Below are 26834 nucleotides of genomic sequence, written 5' to 3'. Positions count from 1 at the left end.
TAACATATATATTTGACCTACTGTATCTGAGACACTACATACACTATGAAACTTAATTGTCATTTCTAGCAAAGTTTCATTGTTGATCTGTCGTATTTCAGTGAAGAAATAAATCAATATTATCAGTAGTATTCTCTATTCATATCTAAGAATAGGTGGGTGTGTGCAATATACATAGACATATATTTGCAGGACTGAAATAAATATGAATATTACAAAGTCTAGCTGTAAGAGGAATGCAAATGTAAACCTGTTCTTTCTCTGCTCTTGATGTGTGGAAAAAGTGTGAAGGAACCTTCCAATGGACTGTTTCATGGAGACTCACCCTCCTTTTTTTCCCCCCATATATTAAAAAGCATTGTAGTAATGTTTTTACAGTTCTTATTTCTCTTGTAGCTTGGTATTGTAATATTCAGATTTATTCCACTTCTGATTCATGCTGTGTTGTACGTAAAGTTTACACTTTTTAATTAATGACAACCTGTCAAAAGCACAGATATGAAAACTAGTCTATCCATTATGGCGATGGCTTAATTTACGACAGCTCCATACAGCTACTGAAACACTGTTCCATTTGAGTTCATGAAATTGAACATGTGACATATAATGAATTGTGATTTTAGCACGAAGACAGGAGTAGTTAGTTGAATACATTGACATTGATACTGGACTGATATTTAATTTTATCAATCCCAAAAGGATGTATGGCTAAGTTGACCTTGTTGGATTTGAATTCAGAACATAAAGGGCTGGAACAACTACCACAAATAATTTTACCTTGGGTATTTTGAGTAGAATTGCAGAACAGTGGAATAGCTTGCTGGGAGTTTATAACTACTTAGTAGCACAGAAACCTAACCATTATGTGTGTCAGTGTATATGTTTCTGAGTAGGTATCTGTGTATTTTGACAGATACAGATATAGCGAGCACACACGCGTGCGCGCGCGCGCACACACACACACACACACACACACACACACACACACACACACACACACACACACACACACACACACATCTCCAAAAAATATAAATTTAAAACTGACTTTAAACATCTGTATCTAAATTAAAGCCTATAAGAAATGCAAGTAATTGTATTTTTTAAATAGCGTAGTATTTGGTGTAGATTAAGATATTTTCAAAGCTATAAATGTTTATAGATTGCAATAAAAATCTAGGATTGTATCATTGACTGAAAGCTTATTTCTAAATATATTAATGTCCAAATTTTTTTTTGTTTTTGCTTTTCATCCTTCCAAGATTGATAAAATAAACACCAAGTCAATATAATTGACTGATCTTTTCTCAAAATTTGTAGTTATTTTAATATTTCAGAAACTACTGAAGTCAGCAAGTTCAGATGCTTTTATTTTAACATTTAAAAGGTGCAGGCATGGTTATGTGGTTAAGAAGTTTGCTTTACAACCATATGGTTTCAGGTTCTGCCCACTGTGTGACACTTTGGGCAAGTGTCTTCTAACCATAGTGCCGAACTGACCAATGCTTTGTAAGTGAATTTGGTTTGTCAATATTGCAGTGACTTAGCAGTTCAGCAAAAATGACTAAGAGGATAAGCATTGGGTTTGATTTATTTGAATAAACCATTTGAAGTGGTACCCCTGCATGGCTGCATATTTACCTTTTACTTATTTCACTCATTAGACTGCAACCATGCTGAGACACTGCCTTGAAGAATTTTTTACTCAAATGAATCAACCCCAGTACTTGATTTTTTTTTCTTTCAAAGTCTGGTTTTTGTTTTCTTGGTCCCTTTTACTAAACTGTTAAGTAATGGGGATGTAAACACAGCAGAACAGGTTGTCAAGTGGTGGTAGGGCACAAACACACAAACACACACACATATGACTGTCTTCTTTCAGTTTCCATCTACCAAATCCATTCACAAGGCTTTGGTCAGCCTGAAGCTATGATAGAAGACACTTGCCCAAGGTGCCACACAGTGGGACTGAACCTGGAACCATGTCATTGGGAAGCAAGCTTCTTACCACACACACACAACCTACCCATCTAGTCAACAAGGTGGCAACATCAGAAGGCCACAACAATGTAGAGTGCATTGTTAGTAGTGATGTATAACATCTGACAGGCTGATTGATAGTCACACACACACACACACACCCACGCACGTTATATATTTGTAATTAAGAAGTTTGGAGTGAAACCAGATTTGTGGTAGGAATGCATTAGGCCAAACAATTGGTTGTGAAAAGCCCATCGTGTTTGTGTGCTTTCCACATGAGCAAGAAAAATGTGTGGTATGGTTCTATAATGTAGTTCAACTCTCAAAGTTAAGCGTTGTCCAGTGTAAATTTTACCTGTGTCCACTTTTCCATGCTTGTATGTGTCAGATGCCTTTTCTGTCACCAACCCTCACCTGTTTCCAAGCAAGACAGTGTTTCCCTATAGTCAGTCTTGTTTTCATAGAAAACTGGAAATGAGAAACATTGGTTGTATGGTGGTGAAACTCTTTTATCTCTATTGCATAATGTTAGCACAAGGAAAGCTGAACACACACATTCACAGTTTCTTTCAGCTTCTGTGTATCAAATCCCTTCTTAAGGTTTTGGTCAGGCTGATGCTTTAGTAGGACTCTTGGTTAAAGTGCCATGCAGTGGGACTGAACCAGAAACCATGTAGTTGAGAAGAAAACTTCTTGATCTTGTAACCATACCTCTACCTATATATACAGTGTGTAGTGTGTTTATGTATTTATTGTATACATACATGTGTTTATGTGTATATTGTACACGTATGTGTTTATATATTGTATACATACACGTGTGTTTATCTTTATGTATATGCATCTATTGGGTGCAGTGTGTATTGTGTAGTATTTTAGGTGACTAGTGAGAGTGGAGGGAGTTGTAGCTATTTATTGTCCTTAAATTATGGGCTTCTCATGAGGCTTCTCACAAATTAGAAATTAGAAATGTACCCATTACAAGCTACTGTATATTTTTGAAATTTCACATGATTTTGTTTTATTATTTTCTGCTACCATAAACTGTCAATGTTATCTAGGACATCTCAGGAAGTAAATAATAATACATGAATTTTTTTCATTTTTATTATTAATCAAGTATTATGTACAAGCCTCTAAATTCATATATACCAAATATTCATTAAAAATAATAGCTCTGTGTACATGTATTGTACTATGGGACCTTACATAAAGTTGACTGAATTAAGAACCAATGAAATTACAAAGTTAAAAGCTAGTGGAATTTTCCGGGTTCAGAACCACTGAAATTAATTGATTTTTCTTTTCATTAGATATTAAAGGGATATTAAAGTAACTTTAAGAATATAAATATGTATTGACATTAATCTATTTCAAAGTTTCTTTTGCATCATACTTTTCATTTGATTTTTTTGTCTTGAAATCTAACTCTGTCTTCTTCTGTCTTACACATTTATCTCAGTTATAATAGATCAATTACTGAAGATGAGCATTGTACATTCTAAATACAAACATGTCTAGGGAGGTTTAAGTCCTCAAAATTAAGCAAAGAAGCTATCCCCAATAAGACTGACTGGTCTTATTCAAGTGAGCAATAGACAATGTAGAATGGCATGGAGCTTATCTTTAAAACTAATTGGTGAAAGTAACAGTGTTGATTTTATTCAACTTTCTCATCAAAGCCTGTTCTACTTGGTTGGTAAGTCTGAGTTGACATTCACAATCCTAGTTACTACATTACTTCTTTCTTTCTCTATGTCTCTGTATTTAAAAAAAAGTTTATTTCACAACCACATGACCCCTGATTCAGTCCCACTGTGTAGTACCTTTGGAAAGTGTCAAACTGAACTGGAACGACCACTACCTTGTGAGTGAATTGGTCAGACAGAAACTGTATAGAGCCTCTCTTTTCTCTCTCTCATACGGTGTGTGTGTTTGTATATATATATATATATATATATATATATATATATATATATATTCTTGCCATCTGGGAATATAGTTCTGTGAAGAGGTTAAATAACATTGAAGCATGTCTCCTGCTGCTACTGGTTACTTGCTTTTAGATTTTGAACACTCCCCTTACTGAGATTCTTCTCTCTTACTTCTGTGGATACATTCAGTTGAAAGTTTTTTAGCTCACTATATTACATAAGATCCCATTGTATATATAGATTATTTCATGTTGTAGACAGAAAGGATATATTTATCTTTTGTTGTGATAATTCAGAAGACATATGCATATATCATAAGGATGAGGAACCTGATCAGTAAATATTGAGTTGAATAAGAATTTGTTTCCAAAATTTTTACTAATTTTATTTTCGTCCTCCTTATCCTTCCTCATGTAAACCTCATCTGCCATCTTAAACAAGACTCTCAAATAGGCTTCAGTGGAGTTTGAAAACTTAGTTTCTTTCAACAACAGTTTGCCATATTTGTTTGTATCAAAGAAATATTCTTGCACATGAATGGAAGTAAAACTGTCAGACGTTAGAGATGTTTAGGTCTTTCTCTCTTTGATTTGTGAAAGCCTTACATGTGTTAGCAAAACTGTAATTCCTTAAGACCAGAAAATATTATTTGAGTACTAACTGTTACTAACTTACTACAAGGCTCAGGCTAAGGTAAGACTTCCATTGAAATACTGCCTGCATCTACTGGTCACTGCTGTTGCTTCTCTCTCTCCCCTCCCCCCTCCCCTCCCCTCCCCCCTCCTCCCCTCTCTCTCCCCCCTCTCTCACACATTTTAGACTACTGATAAAAGATAGCCACTCAACAAAGATTGGTGAAGATTCAATTACTGACATACTAAATCAATGTAAACAAGCCATATCGTGCATCCTACACTCTTCTAAAAATATACTTCTAGTTATACTATTTGCAAACCAAAAAAATATTGATGGTGATGTTCTAGAAAGTTTTTGGTTGTAGATTTGCTTGATCAAAGCTGACTTGTGGCTATTCTGCTACAGCTCCATTTACCTCCCAACTCACTAGCTGCACATTTTTTTTCACTCAAAAACCATAGTGTGTCTATTCCTGTCATCCTTAGATCTACCCTACTCACCAAACATTCAGTCCAATTGCCTGGAATTTACCTGTCCAACCTTTATATTTTTTTTAAAGCCTCCATACATACATTTACTTGCAGATGTTCAAACTGAATGCTAATAACGTTCATCTCAACAGTTTGAAAATTTGCAACAATCATGGGCATTGTTGTGCCACCATCTTGTCAACTCGTATATAATACCTTTTTACTTGTTTCAGTTATTGAACTGTGACTATGCTCAGGCATCCCCTTGAAGAGTTTAGATATTTTAAAGTCTAGCACTTACTCTGTGGGTCCCTTTTGCCAAACCTATAAATATAGTGACATAAACAAATCCATATCAGTTTTCAAGTGATGGTAGGGGTACACAACACACACACACACCAACACAAACGTTTTTTTTGGAATAATGATTGTTGAAGCACATCATATACAGCTACCAAATCCACTCAGAAGGAATTGGTTGGCCCAGTAGAAGACAATTGCACATTGGGACTGAACCCAAGACCACATGTTTGTGGAGCAAGCTTCTTAGACAACCAAACCTGCTTTTATTTCCACAAACGTATTCAAAATTGGATACCTCTGGGGTGAGGGCAAACAAGATATCATTAAGAAAAGATGTGGTTGTGTGTGCTATACAATAGTTTTACTAGTATACCACTTGTAAAATCCAGGTTTATTACTATCTTTCAGTAATTCTTAATCTTCCTGCTTCAAGCTAGTTCTCTCTTTCCTTTCTACTCTGTCAATCCCCTGCTTATCTGTTTATTTGTCTTATCTATCTCTATAACACTTTCTTTCTCTGTCTTAGAACTTACTCAGCACAACCACTGGTTTCCCCATCTCCATGATGGTAGGAAGCTTTCAAAAGAGCTGAACAGTAGGAGGCGTGACATGAAGATTAAATGCAGCAAACAAAAAGGAAATGTGCATGACTTTGTGTGTGTGTCTGTATCTGTCTGTGTGTAACACTTGAAAAATAACATAATTAAAAAAAGTGTTTAATTTGGTTGTGTTTTATGCAAGAATTATATAGGTGGATGCTGTTGAGGTGCCATCATTAAAATTAAGGAAGTCGATACTGATGTAAGTTGTGAACTTTATGCTATTGTAGCTAAAATAACAGGCAGCAAAGTTTGAAAGTGTAAATGTTTGTCATTATTTTGATTACATTAGATTATATACACCACAATATTAACTTAGAAATTTACTCACACTCTTTGTCAACAGCATATAAAGGCATAATTAAGGGAGGAAACTTATGGAGGATTATAATATTTATTGTTTAATATAGAGACAGGAAAAATGTTTTTGTCTCTGACGTTTAATTTGAGAACAACATTGGTGAGAAGAATATGAAAGTGTGGGAGTCTTTTTTTTTCTATTGATATTGAGCAAATTGTCCCAAATGTTTGGGACAAATAAACATCCCCTTTTTTTAAATGGTTGTTTGTGTGTTACAATTTTTAGTAGGACATTTTGAAGTTTAACATTACAGGATTGTGGATTTAGTTCAGTTACCTAAAATTTACACTACAAAATACAATTTTTTACAAGTATACGAATTTCTAATAAGTCAACATTGTGTTAGTATACTAAAATGTACATTTTTCGTAATCATTTATAATAACTGAATGAATGAATGAATGAACATGTGAGAAAGGTACATTTCAAATTTGTGTACAAATAAGCAGCAGGATGTAACTAGTACCTATGATTTAAAAATTGAAAAGAATTTGAAATTTGAGCAGATATTCACAACTATCTTTTGATCTTGGTCTCTCTTAATATATGTGTATGTATGTATGTATTTCTATTTCTATATATAGCTCTCTCTCTCTCTCTCTCTTTTTCTCTCTCTCTCTCTCTCTTTCTCTCTTTCTCTTTCTCTCTCTCTCTCTCTCTCTCTCTCTCTCTCTCTTTGAAATGAGATGAAATGAAATTATTTGAATTGCTGGATTGTTTCATGAAAAGTTCATAAAGTATTTTTCAGCCTTCACAGACTGTTGTGTTTGAAGTATATTTAAGCAAAAACAGTTATTTGCAAAATAAACTGAATTCATAGATATTGTGCTATGTTGTTGTTGTTGTGTGTGTGTGTGTAATATATATATATATATATATATATATATATATATATATATACTTTATTTAAAAGCAGCAGAAATATGCTTTTAAATAAACCATATTACTCTACCTCTGGTATTTGAGTACTCTTTTTTCCACCTTGTTGCACATTTCATGTGCTTACTCCGGTGTATATATATATATATATATATATATATATTGGGTCATCCTGTTTTTTTAATACTTTTATTTTTCAAAATTAAAATAAGAGAAGTTCTTTTTTAATCTAAAATATACTCTCCTTCATTTTCTGCAATGCTCTTCCATCTATCTGGTAGACTTATAAGGCCCCTTTTCCAAAATTCACTTGCCCATGATGAAAAATACTCCTCCAGTACTGTTCTGACCTCGTCTACGGAATTCATATTTTTTCCATCCAAATGATTTTGAAGACTGCGGAATAAATGATAATCAGATGGGGGAAATGTCCAGGAAATATGGTGGGTGGGGCATTGTTTCCCATTCAAACTGCTCCAGCCTTTAGAATGTCATTCTCACTGTATGTGGCCAAACATTATCCTGATGGAAGAACATCTTTCGTCTTGAAACCAAAGATGGTCGTTTTTCTTCTAGCACTGAGTTAAGTTGTTCAAGCTGCTCACAATAGACCTCCTTTGTTATCATTTGGTTTGGGTTTAATAGTTCAAAGTGGACTAAACTTTTCATATCCCACCAAACAGATAACAACACTTCACGTGAGTGAAAACCTTCTTTAGCCTGGAGTGCCAGTGTTTCTCTTTTTCCTATCCACTCTCTTCAGTGTTTGACATTTTTATAGAGGACCCATTTCTCATCATCAATCACTATTCAGTCCAAAAATCGTTCATTCAGATGTGACAGCAAAGAAAAGCACACATTTACTCTCTGCTCTTGATTAGACTCAGAAAGTTTGTGAGAGACCCACTGACCCAATTTGCTAACTTTTCTGATGGTATGCATGTGTCGATGAATGGTTGAATGAGCAAATCTAAGCTTCTTTGCTAGTTCCTCAACAGTTATGATGGGATTTTGTTCCAATAGATATTGCAAGACGTCCTCGTTGAGCTCTACAGATCTTCCGTGACGAGGCTCATCTTCTACGCTGCTGTATCTGGCTCAGAATTTCTGGAACCACTTTTGACTCTGGCCTACACTTATTGTCCAATCCCCATATACTGCATTAATATTCTGTGCACTTTCCGTTGTGTTGTTGTTCTTATTGAACTCATAAAGCAAAATATGCTGAATATGCTCTTTTGTCACTTCCATTATAGCTTTGAAAAAATAACTGTTAGACTCGAACTGCACTAAGAATAAGTACAAGATAAAATTACTACCTGGTTTTATAGCAAGTTGATGCAGGTAGTTTATCCTGTTCCCCCTCCAACTTTTAGTTCATGCAGTTGAAAAAAACCGCATTATTTATGGGATGATCCAATATATATATGTGTGTGTGTATGACTATTCATCATCGCTATTTTATCTTTCATAATTCCATGCTTGCATTGGGTTTGACAATTCCTTGAAGCAGATTTTCTAAGGCTAGATATCTTTCCTGTCACTGGCCACCACCTCTTTCCAAGTAAATTCATTCCTCCTCATAGTTGGATGTATTTCCATGAAAAATTAGGAACAAAAGTCATTGCTTGTATGGCAATGACAGTGGTTTATAACTCTTGTGCAATGCCAATTGATCTCTCTCTCTCTCTCTCTCTCACACACACACACACTCTTTCTCTCTCTCTTTTACTTCCACTTTCCGTCTACCATATCCCCTATCCCCTCAGGTTTTGAAGGAAGGTCGTTGCCTATGGCCCTTAATATGGTGTCAAAAACTGATGGGAAGTATAAGAGAGAAAGCTAGCCTCAGCTGGAGACCTGGCCTGAATTCTTGCAGAGTGGACTTATTAAAGACACCCATGATGGTCTTTGTTTTACACGCACACACACACACACACACACACACACACACACACACACACACACACACACATTGACTAATGTGTGTGTGAATGTATATGAATGACCTATCAGTGTTGTATATTGAGAACAAATAGGATGACCAAAAATTATAATGGGAGACTATGGATATCTTCTGCTAATCTGTTGGTTGGTACTTGCTGGCATCTAATTTTTTAATAACTTTGGTAGTATTTAACCTTGTTGGTGAGAAATATATATTCTGTTTCTACACCAAAAAGTCATGTTAACAATTCACACTGGATTTGAAGCTGTACTTTAGTTGCAATTCTTCATATGAGAATGTAACATGATTTAAATTATCTTGAGAATGTGAATAATTTCAGTTAGTTGTGAGCTAGTCACATGTTTATTGTAATAGAGGATGCTTTAGTAACACAGATATGTAATGTGAGAATAGTTGTTATTTAGCTCCAGTCAGTCAATCGGGTTGGCTTATACATAGAAGACAAGCCCATCATGACCTTACTGTCTTTTTAGAATAAGTCTAGGACTACATTATCTGTCTTTCCTGTATTAAGGTATTGAAATGTGCTTTGAGAAGATTTGGTTGTTTTTTTTTCTAGCAGGTCATGCATCAATATAGAGATTCCAGTGCTGTATCTTCTTGTGGAGTAAACTGTTTAGCTCCAGATCAGCCTTCACTGAGCAGATCAGTTACCACTGCCAGACATGATGCATCTAAAATTATATTGTCCAAGGTGTCTTTCTTTTTCTTTTTGTAAGACATAGGTGCGGGCATGGTCATGTGGTAAGAAGTTTGGTTCCCAACCACATGGTTCTGGCTTCAGTCCCACTGTTTGGCATGTTGGGCAAGTGTGTGTCTCTGTCTGTCCCCACCAGCACTTGACAACTGGTGTTGGTGTGTTTACAGCTAAGTGAATTGCTAAGTTAAATCTTAGCAGCTCACAAAAGAAACAGATAAAATATCAGGCTTAAAAAAATAATAATGATAGGGTTGATTCATTTGATTAAAACTCTTCAAAGTGGTGCCCCAGTATGGCCACAGTCTAATGACTGAAACAAACTTGTAAAAGGTAAAAGGCATTTGAGTGTGGTTCAAGGGAAATCTAGCACTGTTAACTAGCAATAAAATGTGGTTTCCCTCATTGGTACATGGGTGAATGATAACCAAATAGGATAACTCAAAAGAAGACAAGTTTAGCCAGTGTTCTATTTGGCAAAGCTTTCAGCTGACTAAAAATTGGTACATTTGTAGACATCTGATATTGTGTGTATTGTGTCTGTCTGTTATAAGATACCGTATAAAAATAAAATAATAGCTATGAATGATATAAAGGTTTTAGTAAAACTTACCACATTGCCAGAAGCTTTCTTATTTTCCCTTTTCTTTTCTTTCCCTTCTTTTATTTTTGAGATTATTATATTTTCTTAATTTCTTTAAGTTTCCATAAAAACTGAAATCAGTTTCAGATATAAAACAAAAAACTTATTTAATTTATTTAGAAATTTAACAACTATCTAAAACTCTATTGTAGTATTAAGGAAAGAAATCTTGTCTATTTGCTTGAAACTGAAGCAAATACAATCAAACTATTCCAGTTTTGCCTGGTTGTACTAAGAAACACAAATTCTACTGTTAAAACGAATGCTTTTCTATTGTTGAATTGGTTAGAAAGCTAATATATACTGTATATCTTTCACAGCAGTGATTATGACATCTTAGAGGTGGTCACATATGTAGCAGTTGGGAAAAGGATTTTGTGTGATTGATCTTCGTAACTTCAAGCACACAACATATAGAGACAAAGAAAAGAAGATGAAGGATTTTAAAATCCAAGTAGTTTGTACCATATTTTGGACAGGATACACTTAATTTCAATAAATGTATTAAATAATTATCAATTTAGTAAAATAACTTTGTCATTATTAAGATAATGTTTGGGACATACACTAGCATGAAATTTTGATGGAAGGTTTTAATTTAAATCGTTTTAAATCATAAAATTTATATCATAAAACTAAGTTGTGGTTTCAAACAGTTTGTTATCAAAAGGGTTGATGGAAACTTGAAAAAAAAACATTCTTTTGAATTGATTTCAAATGTACTTCATGAATTGTGTAGGATTTGAAGTAAAAAATGGAATTTTCATTAAAGCTAGTTCATACATGTGTATGTGTGTGCATGTATTTATATATATGTATACACACAGACACACTATATCTGTATGTGTATATATATACACACATACATATATACATATATATATATATATATATATACACACACATATGTATATATATATATATATATATATATATATATATATATATATATATATACACATACATACACACACTATATATAGACACACACAATATATATGTATACATACATACATACATACACATAATATATTATATACATACTCAATACACACATACGTACACGTGTACACACATACATATATATGTACACATTTGCACGTACACGCATGTACACATGCACGTACACATGTATACATACGCACATACACGTGTGTACACACACATGCAAACATACACACACACATGCAAACATACACACACATACAAGCATACACAGACACGCGCACACACACACACACACACACACACACGCACATACTAAAGCACATACTCACACTCATTTATAGATATATAGATTGATGTAAGCATTTCTTGTTTGTGATCAGTCTCATTGTGACATAGTTGGACTGAACCTGTGAAAAAAAAAAAAAGGCACCATGGTGCCAGAGGTAAAAAAAAGAAGAAACAGCAGAAAACTACTGGTGTTGGTTTGTTTATATTCCCATAACTTAGCAGTACAACAAGATGACTCCGGTAGAATAAACACTGAACTTAAGACAAGTACTGGGGTTAGTGTGATCAACTAAGCCTTCTAGTCATTGCTCCAGCATGGCCACATTCCAGTGACGGAAACCAGTAAAATAAAAGAATTATGTGTTTATATGTATATGGAGAAGAAATAGCAAATGGAGAGGATGTCTGTAGTTGAGTCAGTAGAACTTGAAGTCATGATGTAATCAGTAGTTTTATCGGGACATTATGGTGTTAATGTCCACATTAGTTGTCAATCATGCAATATATAATGTAGTGTGTGTGTTGCCAGTATTTAATGTAAGCTAAATTGGGGGGAACCATGTTGCTGACTAGTTTGTATGGTTCCTGCTTTATAAATCTGTATTCCATATTATTATCTCATTCATTCAAGGCACTCCACATTCTTACCAAAGTTATTAAAGAAATTATTATTAAAACTAAACTTCAAAATAAATGTATATAACCTTCATCAGAATCTCTGACATTTTATCTTCCAGTGTAGTTAGCGTTTCTGTGATGTGTTTATGCGTATATTTAAGCATTATTCATATTGTATTTCAATGGGTTGTTTTTCATTACTTTTTTAAATACTTTACTTTGGAAAGAAATGACAAAAGACATCAAATATAAATTCACTTGAGTGTTGTTCTTTCAATTTTTTTTTCTTATCAAATATTTAGAAATTTTAAAATGACTGCTTAAAATACTTAAATTTACAACTTATTTATCACATAACATTTATGTATGTATAAAAGATAGATATAAGCTTTATTTAATAGTTTTTGTTTGTTTGAAAGATGGTTGTCTTAAAAGAAAAACTTTGATTAAAATACATTTATTTTTTTTGCTTTTTATTTAAAGCTTATTTGAAATTTACTTAAGTATGTAACAATACAAATTGTATAAATTTTTTTCTTAAAAAAAAGAAAATTTGAAAAAATAAACTAGTTTCAAAGTATTTCTTTCTGATAAAAAAAAAAGAAAAGAAAAATGAAACATGATTAGTAATGTTATAATTTATTTATTAAAATAAATTAAGAACCAATAGAATTTCATTTTTTAATGTTTTTTTTTCGTTTTTTGTTGTTTTTTTTCCATAAATTTCTTCAAAATAACCAACTGTTGACTGTTTCATTCCATCTGTGGTGCAACTACTGTTTAAAGATGCTGTGCTCTAATTAATTAGTTCCTAATTATTCTGCTCTGCAAATGCCTGTATTGTTCCTGTCATTATTGAAATGGCTGGGAAGAATACAAACATGACTCCAGTAAATAAAAAGAATATAATGTTTAGTAATAATGATGGTGTGGGAGGAGGAGAGAGAAAATAGTGATGCTGAAAAGGAAAATGTGTGTATATGTATTAATGTAAAAAATGGTAAAATTTTGTTCCTGAACCTTTTACATTGCAGACAAATAAACATTTATATTCCTTTCCTATAAAACATTATCTGAATCTTTAGTGTTTTAAAAATATATATATATATGCATCTGTAGAGAAGCAACATTATATTCGCTAGGCTTGTCTCTGTTCATAAATTATCTCTCACATGATGTCACTTATCTGCTTCACTATTCTAGTTGGTTCTACTGCTATGAAGCTATAGTGGAGCGAGATAGATTTAGAAAAAATCAATATGCCAGCTGTGGTGGTTGTATAGCTGCAATAATTATTCCAATGGATTGCTCCCTATCAGTAGCTGAAACATCTACTATCGTGGTGGTGGGTGCTATGGTGTTTCTAGCACACTTGTCAGCGTATATTCACTAGTTGCATGCAATCAAACAGTTGAAATTGCTTATTTCCAACTGTTGCTCTTAGCGATTTTATTTATCTTATTATAATAATTTTAATCAGTGATTGTCATTAGGTGTAGTTTGGTTTGTCTATTAAGCGATAAAAAAAAGGGGGAGAAATTATTCATTTCTATAAAGATTGCGTATTTCACTCCTGCCCTGTCTTCCCCCCCTTTAGCATCAGTGAGCATGCCCTGTGTGCTAGTCAACTGTTTCTGCCATGGTGGTTACCGAGTGGAGAACTCAGATCTAGCAGAGATCCTGAGCACTACACTTCACTTGGCGATGGAAGTTACACAAACAGTAAAATCATATCGAATGTAAGTTTTAGCTTCAACATGGCTACCATTTTAGTTCATTTTTCCATTTATAATAATTACAAAATTAACCTGTTGCTAGGCATTTTTCTAGATATATTTATTCTCTACTTTCTCTTTCCTCTTTGTATTAGTTTCCTATCACCACTGAATTGACTTATAAAATACTGAGTTATTCTTACACAATGAGAACAATAAATTTAATTTATATTTCCAGCGTGTGTATATATGTATATATTTATTTTGTTTTATATTTGTAAGATATATATATATATATATATATATATATATATATATTTGGTATTTGTGCAATATAGAGATTTTAATCATCAATCTTTTGTGACATTTGTAAAATATTTGAAGAAACCTTCCATATTGGGTTTTATATTGATGATGTACACAGATGAATGTAATTTCATATATCTATTTAATTTTTTTTTTTTCTTCATTCAGTCATTGAGGGAAATTACATTGCAGTTTACATATGTATAGATATGTGTTTTGCGCGTGTGTGTCAATTGATAGAAAATTGTTTGTTTGATGTACAAATGATGTGGCTATAACACTGCTATATTGTTTGAAACAAATAGACTCAGCTTCTCTGATAATTAAAGAAAAAAAGCAACAATGTGTAGATGATCTACAGATATTCCTTTATATTAAATTACATGTACTGCCTGATCTTTTCTATATATTTCATAAAAAAAAGGTTGTTTCTATGAATGAAAGCTTATACATATTGAATTTATAAATGTCATATATTTTAATATCCAATAACATTGGATGTTTAAAATAATAAGCCAGTTTGTTGTGGGGTGGATTTTCCTGGTTTCTTTGAAAATAGATAAATTTGTTCATGTCTCTCTCTCTCTCTCTCTCCTCTTTTAATAAAATTTATTTCATCATATAAGAATCATTTTATATTCTATTGAAGGTTTTATATTGCATGTTACTAAGTATTTATTGAGATATATCATCAGTTGACACTTCTGGTTTAGCTTCATTTACTCATCTTATTTGACATCTCTCTCTCTCTCTCTCTCTCTCTCTCTCTCTCTCTCTCTCTCTCTCTCTCTCTCTCTCTCTCTCTCTCTCTCTCTCTCTTTCTTTCTCTCTCTCTCTCTCTCTCTCTCTCTCTCTCTCTCTCTCTTTTTAAAATATCACTGTACTCTAGAGAAGCCATGTTGGATTTATTTTTAGGGTAATATAGCAGTTATTTTGTTTCACATTCACTGAACATACATTTCATACCTAGGATATTACAATTAATTTTGTGGTCACTAGATTTAGTTTGTTGCTTCAGTTGACACATATACCCACTGACTGACACTCACATACATACACACAAATATACATATGAAGAAGGGAGAAAAATATTTCACTAAGCTACTGCCAACTGCATTGTAATCTTTATTCTTTTAATGATTAATTCCCATGATTACAAAAAAATAAAAATAATAATTTATCTTTGTCAGATTATATATATGTACTCTCATTTTTCCAATTATAAAAACATAACAATCTGTGCCTTAATCACTCATAAGGTCACAATGCTATTTTATACTTCAAAATGTTTTTTCCAGTTAAAACTACCATAAATTTTTTTTCAATTTCAAAATATCAGTTGTACTCTCATTTAATGAAAATAATAAGATTTTACTTTATATTTCTATGCAGATAGTATACCCAAATTTCTGATTTCAATGTTCTAGCTGTTAAATTTTCCATAATTCAAGTGAAATATAAACATGGCTGCCAATAAATAAGATTCTCTCTGTTTCTCTTACTAGATTTACTATTGTATATAATAGGCTTATGGTTTCATTTGCTACTCAGGATTATTTCAAATTTTTTTTTTTTTTTTTGCTTTCAATCTCTTTTCCACTCATCTGATTTCATTTATTTATTTTTTTCATTAGTACCTGCTAATAGTACCTTGATTGATTCATCTAACAATTGCTCTCTTCTATTAGCCTATTCAATTTTTTCTTTTTCTTTTTATCATTTACTTCAATTAATTGAATCTTTAGGTTTCTTTATTTCTTGTATGCATTCATATGTGGGTCGGGAGGTTTGCTTGCCAGCATCTTAATAAATTAGATATTAACGAAGTGAAAGTGAATGACTGTATAAATGTGTATGGACAATTTCTTTCATTGATTTCTTGTGGGATGTTGCTTTACCCAGTTTCAAACAGATCTTTATCAATACACTATTCTATTCACAAAAACCCACTGTCGTAAATGTATAGAATCCCTATAGAAAATTCTTTTAAATGCTATTTACAATTTAGCTGTTTAAGTTATCTTGTAACATTTCTAGAGAAATGAAGACCTTAGTTTCCTTGTCACACAAATATTAAATGCTTCCCTTTCTCTGGACTTGTGTATGATGGTATGAAGCATAATCAATTTTTAAGTGAAGCCATTGGTTATATTTTAGTTGTTTGCTTTTCATCTTCTTTCTGGTCATTTCACAATCTCTTCTTTGTAGTTTACCAATGTTTCGGACAAGGTCATCAATATTCAAAATGGCAACTAGCTCTTGTTGTTATTATTATTATTACTGTTAGGATAATTGAGCTAAATTGATGTCAACGTTGAATAGTCAGATAAAATGATTTAAAGTATTAAGTTTGGTGTCCCATTAAGACTGTCATTACTTTTTATTTTATTTTTTAACATCTAGTTAAAAATTTTTCAAGAGGTAAGATATATGTTAGTATTTGTATTAAATGAGTTATTGACTGTGCAGCTTTAAGAATTCCCTATTTTCATTTACAAAACCATCTTGTTAAAGCTCTCTGCATTATATCCTCTCACGTATTAATTAGTATGTTTATTAATGACTGTTTATTAATATGATGCGAGATTGTCCTGTCAGTTGCCAATTTATTCAAAAGTTTGCTTTGTAGCCTCTGTTATCAAATAGTTGCTTGCTTGTAGCAAGTGTTATTATTCTGTTTGACATTTATTGAGACTGAAGCAATTATTGCTACTCAGTGCAGCTAGTGCTATTGACTAGTCTCAGGGGCGATGTTTCTATGCAAAATGTACTTTTACTTTTACTTTCATTTAGGCTGTAATGGTAAACATCAATTCTACATTGACTTACATGTGGTATACTGAATGTCTGTGTCTATAATTTTAAGGATGAAGTTAGTAGAAATGTTTGATATATAGTCAGTCTGTCACAACAGAATATTCTTAGTTCTATGAATTTTTAATCAAGTTGTTTTTAGTTGATATGCTGATGTACACCTGTTTGGCTTTTATTGACCTAGGTGCATAGTTTAGTCACACGATTGTCAAGTAGATCTGAAGTATTAAGAACCTGTTCTCTGTAGAGATAGTTCTTCTTTTGTGTATGTGTGTGTTATGTCTTATACTGGCAGAATAATGAACTGTAAATCTTTTTCTAATTTTATTTTTTTCTAATCATGTGACTAAGTAACTGATTATAATTATTTCTGTTTCCTTGATTCCTAGGCATGATTATTGACTCATTGTTTTAGTAACACACAATCACAAATTATTAAAGGGTATATACATCAGTGGTTTTATAAATTCATAATGTACCAGTAAGTATTGCTAGCTTTTTTTTTTAAAGTTATCAAGGAAATGAGCATGGTTCACTAATTAAATTAATAGAAATAAGACTGTTATATTAGTGTTTAAATTGTATAAGAGTGAGAAGACTGGAATTTTTAATTTGTATATTACAATTTTTTTACATTTTTGTATTATGATTTTTACACGATAGGCTTCAGTTGCTAAGTTTTTTAAGTTACTAAAATTACTAAGAATACATTATTTAAATTGATTGTTTTAAATTGTGCATGTGTGTGCCTGTGCATACATATATTATGCATTGTTAACAATTGTTACTTTTAATCGATACTCTATTATCAATCATATCAAAATAAGATAATGAAACTGTCAATCATAAAAAATCATGGCATTTTAAGTCTGGGCCAGGTCGTATTACCCATAATTTATATTTTAAGGTCCATAAAATCAATACCAGTACAACACTTGGGTAAAATCAGTCAGCAAAAATTACAAGTCAAAAGGAACAAGTGTCTCTATCAGAAAAAAAAAAAACAATAAAATTCTTAAACAATAAGAATTTTGTGTTTTACAGTGCTTTGCAAACATCCTGTAAAGATCATTCTGTCCCTAGAGTTGCGAAGAATGACTCATCTTTTATGTCCGGGTTTGGGTAGTGTTTGAATAATGTAACAGCCAAACCATCATTGAGCAGTGATATAATGTTGGAGTCTAGCATTACAACAAATACTGAAATTAATTTTTCATGTCTCTTTCCTTCTGATGATAAACTAGTTATCTTCATTAATAAGTAGTTTTTATTGATTCCTAACATGCATACAAAAAATTGTAAATAATGCTGTAAAGAAGTTAATTCATTTATTAAATAAAATCTGAAATTTCATGCTGTTTGACGTTAACTATTAACAGCTCATTAGCAGAAATCCAATGTATATTTTCTTGCTCATTGTATGTGTTTCATACTATTTTCATGTCTAGTTTTGTTTTTAATATGATTGCAGTATCCTTTCTTATAAATTTTACAACTCTTGAAATTCTTTATAAGATCACAAGCTTAATATTTTTAATGGATTCAGATATTCAACAAAGTTTTCTTAAAAAATGAAATAAAAAATATTAGCTCAGATTATCATCAGTGGTCATCATTCCCAGTTTTGTTATTGGAATAATTAGCCTCAATTTGCTTACTCTTTCTGACAGTTCCAATTAAGGATATTTTAAATTGAACTTTGTTTTATAAATACAAGAAATGTGGTTAAAACAAATCATACCGCCCCCTGACAAAGTATTCTCTATATTCTGGCAAAGCAAAGGAACTGTTTTTACTCTGGGACCTGACTGCATTTCAAGCAAGGCCTGGGAATAACTAATAGGCATTGTAGTAAGGAATTCTGTTGAATTGAAGCCAGACCATGTCTTCAGCATTTTAAGTGTTAATAATAAGAAACTTATGTTCAAGAAATTGTCCTAGTAAACCTAATAGTGAAAAATCTTTAGAAAGATAATTTAAAATTTTGTTTATAATGGAAACATGTCAGTGATAGTTTGTACAGTTTATTGCTTTTTTTTTTTATAAAAAAGATTTAAGCAATTTGTTATTTGCATAGTTTAGATACCAATCCTTTACATTATTATCAATATGTAAATCTTTCCTTTCTGTAATTAAATTCATCACATTGCCTTCTTTTGAAAAGATGCTCTATGTAGAGAATGTTTCTTCCTCACAGTTCTTGTATAGTGACAAGCTTTTACTATTTGTTCTCAACACAGTTTCACCAGTTTATTATTTTCCTTCATCCATCCCCTCCTATCCTTGCTGATGTTTCGTTCCATCAGTTACTGCATGTGCATGCATGCTTAATGAGAATATATGTGTATATATATATATATTTGTATGTGCAAGCATGTACGTATCTATGTGTGTAGTTGGTTCTTAATAGTTATTAAATCTTTTTTACATTGTTATTTGCTATTTCAGTAAAAAATGTAGCAGTCAAATAATACAGTTAAATATAATGGCTATCTTACATAAATGTATTTTCAGTATAGTAGTTAGTTACCTAGCCATAAAGCTACATCAGCTGACAAAAAAAGTGACAGATTGGTGAGGTTTTAAAAAAATTCTTCATTTGAAACACCTTTTTGTTTTCTCCATCCTCTGTACTCATTTCAGTAATACAAAACAGTTTTTAATTGGTATTTATATTTTAATAAAATCCATTATTCTATGGAAAGCAGTCTCCTCATTATTGTTACCTAGTAACCATTGGTAATAATAGAAAAGAGAAAATCAATAAAGTAATTCTGAATAGTCTCCAACATATAGGTTATAAATGTTGATTAGATTGATGTATTAGAATATTTTAGAATCTGGTTGTGAAGTAAATATCCTCGTTTTGGTTTAGTAGCGGGAGAGATGAGGTCTGGTGGGGTGGAAATGGGATGGAGAAATGGTGGTGGTGGACAGGGGAAATTTTGGCAGGCAGACAAATTTTAATGAGATTTCTCTTGAATGTATAATGAAATAATAGAATACTTTGCATAGTAGAAAATATTTACCATTGCTCCACGGTATGATTGTGAATTTAATTAGTTTTGTTGTTATAATAATCAGCATTATTAATGTAAAGATGACTAACGAAGGTAGGGATGATAAATAAGGATGACTAAGGAAGTAGAAAACTCTTAATGGATTGTTTACAGTATCACGCTGCTCTTAGTTCAATTAATACCTGGGTTGACTGTCATTATGGGGGTCAATAAAATAAGCAATAGGTGTGTATGTGTGTGCGTAAGTATGCAGTCTGCACAAAAGATTTGGGTGTGGATTTGTAATACTGGTTTATGAGTACACATACACACGCATAACTTATCTATTTATTTATATGGTTTTTCATTTGACTATATAACCCTTGGGAAATATTTTCCTTCTCCCAATTTATATATATAGAAACCATATCTTTATTTTAAGAAATGAGATTTTTTTTCTGTCTTTCTGGTAGGAACCTTGACTTCTGGATAGCTAAAGAAATCTGAATTGCTTTAAGAAAACAATTTTTGTATAGTGTAATCTCTCTCCCCACTTCTTCTCCATTTCCATCTCTCTCTTTCCTTCTCTCCCCCCTCTCTCACACACATACAAATATATCTAGATTATGGTTAATCGATATTAGGACCACTTGCAGTTGAGTCATTCTCAAAAACAATGTATGTGTATAGGAGGACAAGGAAACGTATATATATATATATATATATATATAATGTTTGTGTGTGTATATATATAATAACCACATACTTATGTGTCTGTTCTCTTGGAATCTCCTTCTTTATTACCATGTGTGATCCAAATATCAACAGTAACTTTAAACGTCAATACTTTTGGTGGGGATGGGGAAGGGTTCAAATTTCATATTAAAATTGCCTGCTTATTAATATTTAAGTTTTCTTTATTTTGTGGATGGCTACAATATTTTGTTATTTGCTCTCAGGGTTTCAAAATCTTGATTCAAAGAACATGTTGACTATTATCTTAGTTATATATTAAAAAAAACAATATATATATATATATATATATATATATATATATATTAAATAACAATAAAGCTGATATTTTGATATTCATTCTATATTCCATATTAGTTATTCTATATTCATTATTAGTTAATACCAGTAGATTTGTTTTTATAAATTGTTTTCCTTAACCCTTTAGCATTCAGATTACTCTGTGAAATATAATGTTTATTTATTCACATTGTTTTGAATTAATCATGCATTATCTTGTAGCTTTGAGGTTTTGATGATGTGATTGTATATTTTTAGAATGACATTGTAGGGTAGGTGTAAGAGGCCAGATGTTGATAGTTTGAACGTAAAGCAATAGAATATTTGAGTTGGATGTGGCAGTTTAAATGTTAATGGGTTAATGTATGAAGTTCTTATATTTTACAGTCATACACTGCGCTGCTATTTACTACTACTGAATCATATCCTTGTTGTTTATTCAAGCTTCTTTGATTTGTGACATTAAGTGTGTGTGTGTTTATAATTTGGCAGAGCTTATCTACTCTGAGTTTCGCTTGTAGGCGCACAGGGTCTTAGGCAAGTTACGACTTGCCTGAAGACCCATACACACCCAGGCAAAATTCAGAATAGCAAGAGACTGACTTGACCAAAATAAAAAAAATATTATCGATCTTTACTATGATATCAAGTGCTTTTTTTTTTCTGTCAGTGAACACTAAATGGATGGAGGTGTGTGTGTGTGTGCATACATACATGTGTGTGTATGTGTACATGCATGTATGTGTGAGTGAGTGTACATGCATGTGAGTGAGTGTAGATGCATGCATGTGTGAGTGTGCATGCATGCATGTGTGAGTACATGTGTGTGTGTATATGCATGTGTGTGTGTATATGCATGTGTGTGAGTGTATGTGTGTGTGTGTGTGTGTGTGTGTACATGTGTGTGTGTGTTAGCAATGTTTCTATGGTTTTTCTCTTAGAATCAGATGATTACTTTATAATACTACATTATCAGACTATCTCTTACTCTTTCAAACTGCTTGATAATTTATTTCTAAACTTTTTTTCCAGTCTTCCTGATCTATAATTTTTGTCCCTTTTATAATAATTAATCTTAATAGATTACTATTCCAATGTAGAACATTCTAAACTTTTAGTTCTTCTTACATATTCTTATTATTATTCTAATATTATATATATATTTTTTTTTGTTCTTGCTATTTTGCAGAAAGAAAATTGAAGAGATTGGCAAGATGACTGCCTTATCTCAGGAGGATATTATCTCCAACACCAGGACAGTTATTCAGGGATTAGAAACTCTGAAAAATGAACATAATCAAATACTCTATAGTCTCCTAAATTCTATGAAGACCATCAAGAAGGAGAATGGGGACACAAACTTAGTGGAAGAGAAAACAAATATTCTCAAGAAATCTGTAGATTCTATTGAACTGGGGCTTGGAGAAGCTCAGGTACGACCACTTTTTTGTTTCATATTTCTTTCCTTTCCTATACAAAGATTTTTTTTTTCTGTTTTGATTTTTTTTTTATAAAATCAAGCTCATGCTTTATATTTCATTGTATTTAGTTTTAAGATTATGATATTGAATTTCTCTTTTGAAGTATGCTGAATGTTTATTTTATTACAGCCATTTTATATCTGTTATTGAGTAGATAAAAAAGGAAAAAAATCATCTATTTCACTTCTGCACCAGTATCCCTGTGTCTTGTAGGTCTTTATTTATGATGGTCTTTTAACTTGTATTTTTAGAACAAGCCACTTAAACTGTTGTTACAGTGTCATGTAGAATTAAGAAATCTTATTTGAGCATAATCTCCCAAATTATCTGTTTTAATATTGCTGGCTTATGGATTAGATTTATCTTTTTAAAAAATTTTCCAAATTATGTTTTATTATACAAAGATGTTTAACTATTAAGGAAAAAATATTTTGATTTTTATCATTAAACCCTAATGTCTTTTCATTTTTTTTTCATTTTCTTTTTACTTTTTCCCTCCCATTGAGGACTTACTTTTGGAAGCAATGTCAGTGGTTTTCAGGTTCTTAGGAATAATTCTTCAGTGATTCAAGAGAAACGGGATTTCACAAGTGTTCTTATTAATCTTCAGTACATAAATGTTTTTCTCCTATATTTGTTGAAATTATATATTCAAGGTTATTAATACTTTCAAGGTATCAATCAACCTGAAGCTATGGTTGAAGGCACTTGCTTAGTGAGATTGAACCTGGAAACCTGGTTGTGAAGTGAACTTTTTATCAAAAGTAATTAACATGAATATAGGCAAAGCTGTATGATTATTTGCAATAGAGAAGTTGTCTGGCTCTGTGTAGCTGACATTTGTTTAACAATCATGATTGTGATGCCAGGATCAAATCCTGCTAAAAGGAAAATTGATCAAGTATTTTCTTCTGTATCCTCAGGTTGACCTAAATTGTCCGAGGGAGATTGGGTAGACTTAATATATTTGCCAGTTTTAAACACAAAAAACTGACCCTTTTATGTCTTTAGCAGAGTTCTCTTACCTGTAAGCATTTGGGCTAGCTCTGAAAATAGATGCACTGCTTTCTACTCACCTTTGATTAACCCATTAAAAAAAAAATACATGTTGAGATATTGCCACACACTGCTGTGAGTAGTCATTCTAGGTGTTATTTTCTAGGTACTCTTGTGGGGATATCTTTTGACAAAAGAATGAAGTCATTCATAGTTTAGCTCTATGTCAGCTTTGATAGAACTGAAAGATCTCTTATTAAAAGGCAGCTGTTACTTAGCCTATCTAGAACTAGTGTCCAACATGTCCTTATATTTTTAAGGTTAAAAATTTGGAGGATATTTTGCTGCATCTAAGAAGATTTCATTGTTGGGTTGTTCATAATTCAGTTTCAAAACTTTTAGTACATCTGGTCTTATGTACTATTGAGACACATTGTTTATTGCTCCTTACCTAATTAGAAAATATGTACCAACTCTGTTTAGTGGGAAGGTTAGTTTCAAAAGTGGTAATTGCTATAAGATAATTTGAGCCCATAGTATTTTAGATATAAATTTGTTTTTTTTTCTAAATGTTGCTTGATATTTATGTAAACGATACATACTGAATATGAAGATGATGTGAGCTAACAGCTATGGTAGTTTGACATGAATAGTCAGACTCAAGACATTTGATACTCACTGTTCAGATGTTGTACTGATGCTGTTTTGCTGAATTGTTAAACTTAGGTCAGTACCTCCTGTTTGCTGAATAATGAGTGTTTCACAAATAATCCTTCCTTATATCTAAGAAAAACCATTATTTTAATCAAACAACAGCTAATTTGGCTCACTGGTTTACAATTCATAATTTCTTATATTATTCCATCATCATGTGTCCCATTTTAAATATTTGCATGGATTAGTACTCTTATGCTAAATTTTTATGGAAACTACTAAGATTGGTGTGAACTTTATATGATGAAATCATTATACTGGATGTTGGTACATAATCAAACATGTTCCTGCTCACTGACATATTCTAAACCCGACAAAGAATTTTTTGGAGTGGTTGGCGTTAGGAAGGGCATCCAGCTGTAGAAACTCTGCCAAATCAGATTGGAGCCTGGTGTAGCCATCTGGTTTCACCAGTCCTCAGTCAAATCGTCCAACCCATGCTAGCATGGAAAGTGGACGTTAAACGATGATGATGATGATGTTTAAAATATAAGTATTTTACCTGGTCTGAATAGTTTATTCCTAAGAAGAATTGTGGTCTCTCTAAATATCCAGTATCCTCTACAACATGGTGGTGGTGGTGGGGGAGGTATGGAGGATATAACACTACTACCCCCTTGATGTTTTCTACTTTCTTATGAACTCACAATGTTCCCAAGAGGGCACTACTCCCTGGGTTAAGAATTGCTGGTTTAACTCTATATCAGTGTAGAAAATGGACAAATAGGGATGATGATGAGGAGGAGGAGGCGGCAGAGGGTGATGACAATAATGATATGATCATAACAACAGTCATGACAATCATGATCACAATGATAACAATAAGTAATATGATTGCTAGTTAAGAGTGTGTTGGGGAGGAAGCCATTAATGCTGTTGCATTTACAGTAGATTAGAAGCAATAAAATAAGCTGAGGTAATCCGACAACTGAGCTGAGTGTGTAATGCTGTTCATCAAAATGCCTTTTAGTAGAAGACTTTCATTCTGTGTTCTCTGACAGATTGAAGAGATTCAAAAGATTTGTAGTTATTGATACTTCATTGCTAACATTCATCAGAGAATTTGTTTTGGTATTTAATTAAATGTTATAATTACTATCAGTTTCTGCTAACAGCCTTGCTAATACTTTCTGTTGTTAAACTATTATATTGAAAACTAAATAATAGATATGGTCTCAACTTTGAATATTCTTATATGAGACAATTTTTGAGTAGAAAATAGAAATAACAATTCTGTTGTCCATTATAGAATTATATGGAAATCCTTGTTTAAATTACTAGTAGGAATAGTTAGCAAATTTGTATTATATTGGTTAACCCTTTCATGATTTGCATTTATAATTAGTAGACTATCTTTGTTTCAGTTAATTTACTGTACAATTAAGATTTTGGAAAGATTTTAGTAAAATATTTGTATTACAAAGTTACTATTTTTAAATCTCACAATGTGAGATGTCTCCTCGGGCTAAATTACAGCAACATTCGTCCTAAACCAGGACTGCCATGTTGTTTGCAAACAATCTTTACTACTATTTGTATTATGTTGTAGTCTGAGATTTCCCATAATTAAATGAGATTTTCATGGAGATTTTAATTTAAATATAATTTAGCTTCCTGTCTCTAGATATAATTTTTGGAACATATTTTTTATTCATTCAGTGAACATTTTTTTGTGCAATGTCTATTTCTGTCTCCTTTTCTTTCTTTTTTCTCTCTCTCTTGCCCCCCCCCTCTCTCTCCTTCCCTCCCTCCCTCCCTCCTTCACTCTCTGTTGCTCTCTCTCTCTCTCTCTCTCTCTCTCTCTCTCCTCCCTCTACCACTTTTTCCCACTGCCACATGACCTGTGGTCATCCTAACCTCTCTTCTCCATTTCCTTTTTACACCTGATTGCCAAGGTGATCGGTCGTGTTTCTCGTCGCCCACTTTCAACATGCTTTGTTGTCTCATTTGTTTTTTCATTTCCAGTCCTTTAGAACACTTTTCCCTGGTGTTACCCATATATTCATCTCACATTTCAGCCACAAGGCCATATTTTGTCTGTATAATATTTCTTTCTTTTTGTTTTTATGTTCACATTCTGTCATGTTTGTTTTCATCTCTGTCCCTTGTTCATTCACGATTTCCCAATGGCTTCTTGTTGCTGCCACCACCAAAGGTGAACAATATTATCATTAGAGGTGTGAAATTATGATTCTTTGGATAACTGATGAGGATTTAGCAACATTCTATGTGTGTATTTTCCATTTGTTCCATATATATACACACACACTTTGGTAATTATTCATGTTAAAAAGTAATATAACTTTCTATTAGTTTATCAGATATGGAAGCCAAATTTTTTGGTGAATGTAAAGTCAAAATAGATTTAGTTTTTAACTGGTCTTAATTTTAGATTTTTTCCTTTGCTTTGTTCTTAAGACATGTTTTGTTATCAAACTTTTAATCATAT

The 26834-nt window shown here is 32.2% G+C and overlaps 1 protein-coding gene across 50 annotated transcripts in view; it reads left to right on the top strand.

Moving 5' to 3' along the window:
• LOC106867804 (kinesin light chain) overlaps nucleotides 1-26834 on the top strand; it is a 124799-nt gene that overhangs the window by 38476 nt on the left and 59489 nt on the right. For 30 of the 50 annotated variants that reach the window (XM_089365145.1, XM_089365158.1, XM_089365130.1 and 27 more), the window contains one exon: nucleotides 22384-22627. In XM_089365145.1, coding sequence (XP_089221271.1) covers nucleotides 22384-22627 — 244 coding nt within the window. Of the gene's footprint in view, nucleotides 1-13505; nucleotides 14068-22383; nucleotides 22628-26834 lie in introns of those variants that run through there. The other 20 variants (XM_089365116.1, XM_089365134.1, XM_089365156.1 and 17 more) reach the window with 6 other exon arrangements.

Source organism: Octopus bimaculoides, chromosome Z (genome assembly GCF_046866305.1).
Source record: "Octopus bimaculoides isolate indiv1 chromosome Z, ASM4686630v1, whole genome shotgun sequence".
NCBI classification, from domain to species: domain Eukaryota; kingdom Metazoa; phylum Mollusca; class Cephalopoda; order Octopoda; family Octopodidae; genus Octopus; species Octopus bimaculoides.
The sequence above is the reverse complement of the archived record's forward strand: the minus strand, read 5'-3'. Positions and strand labels throughout refer to the sequence as shown.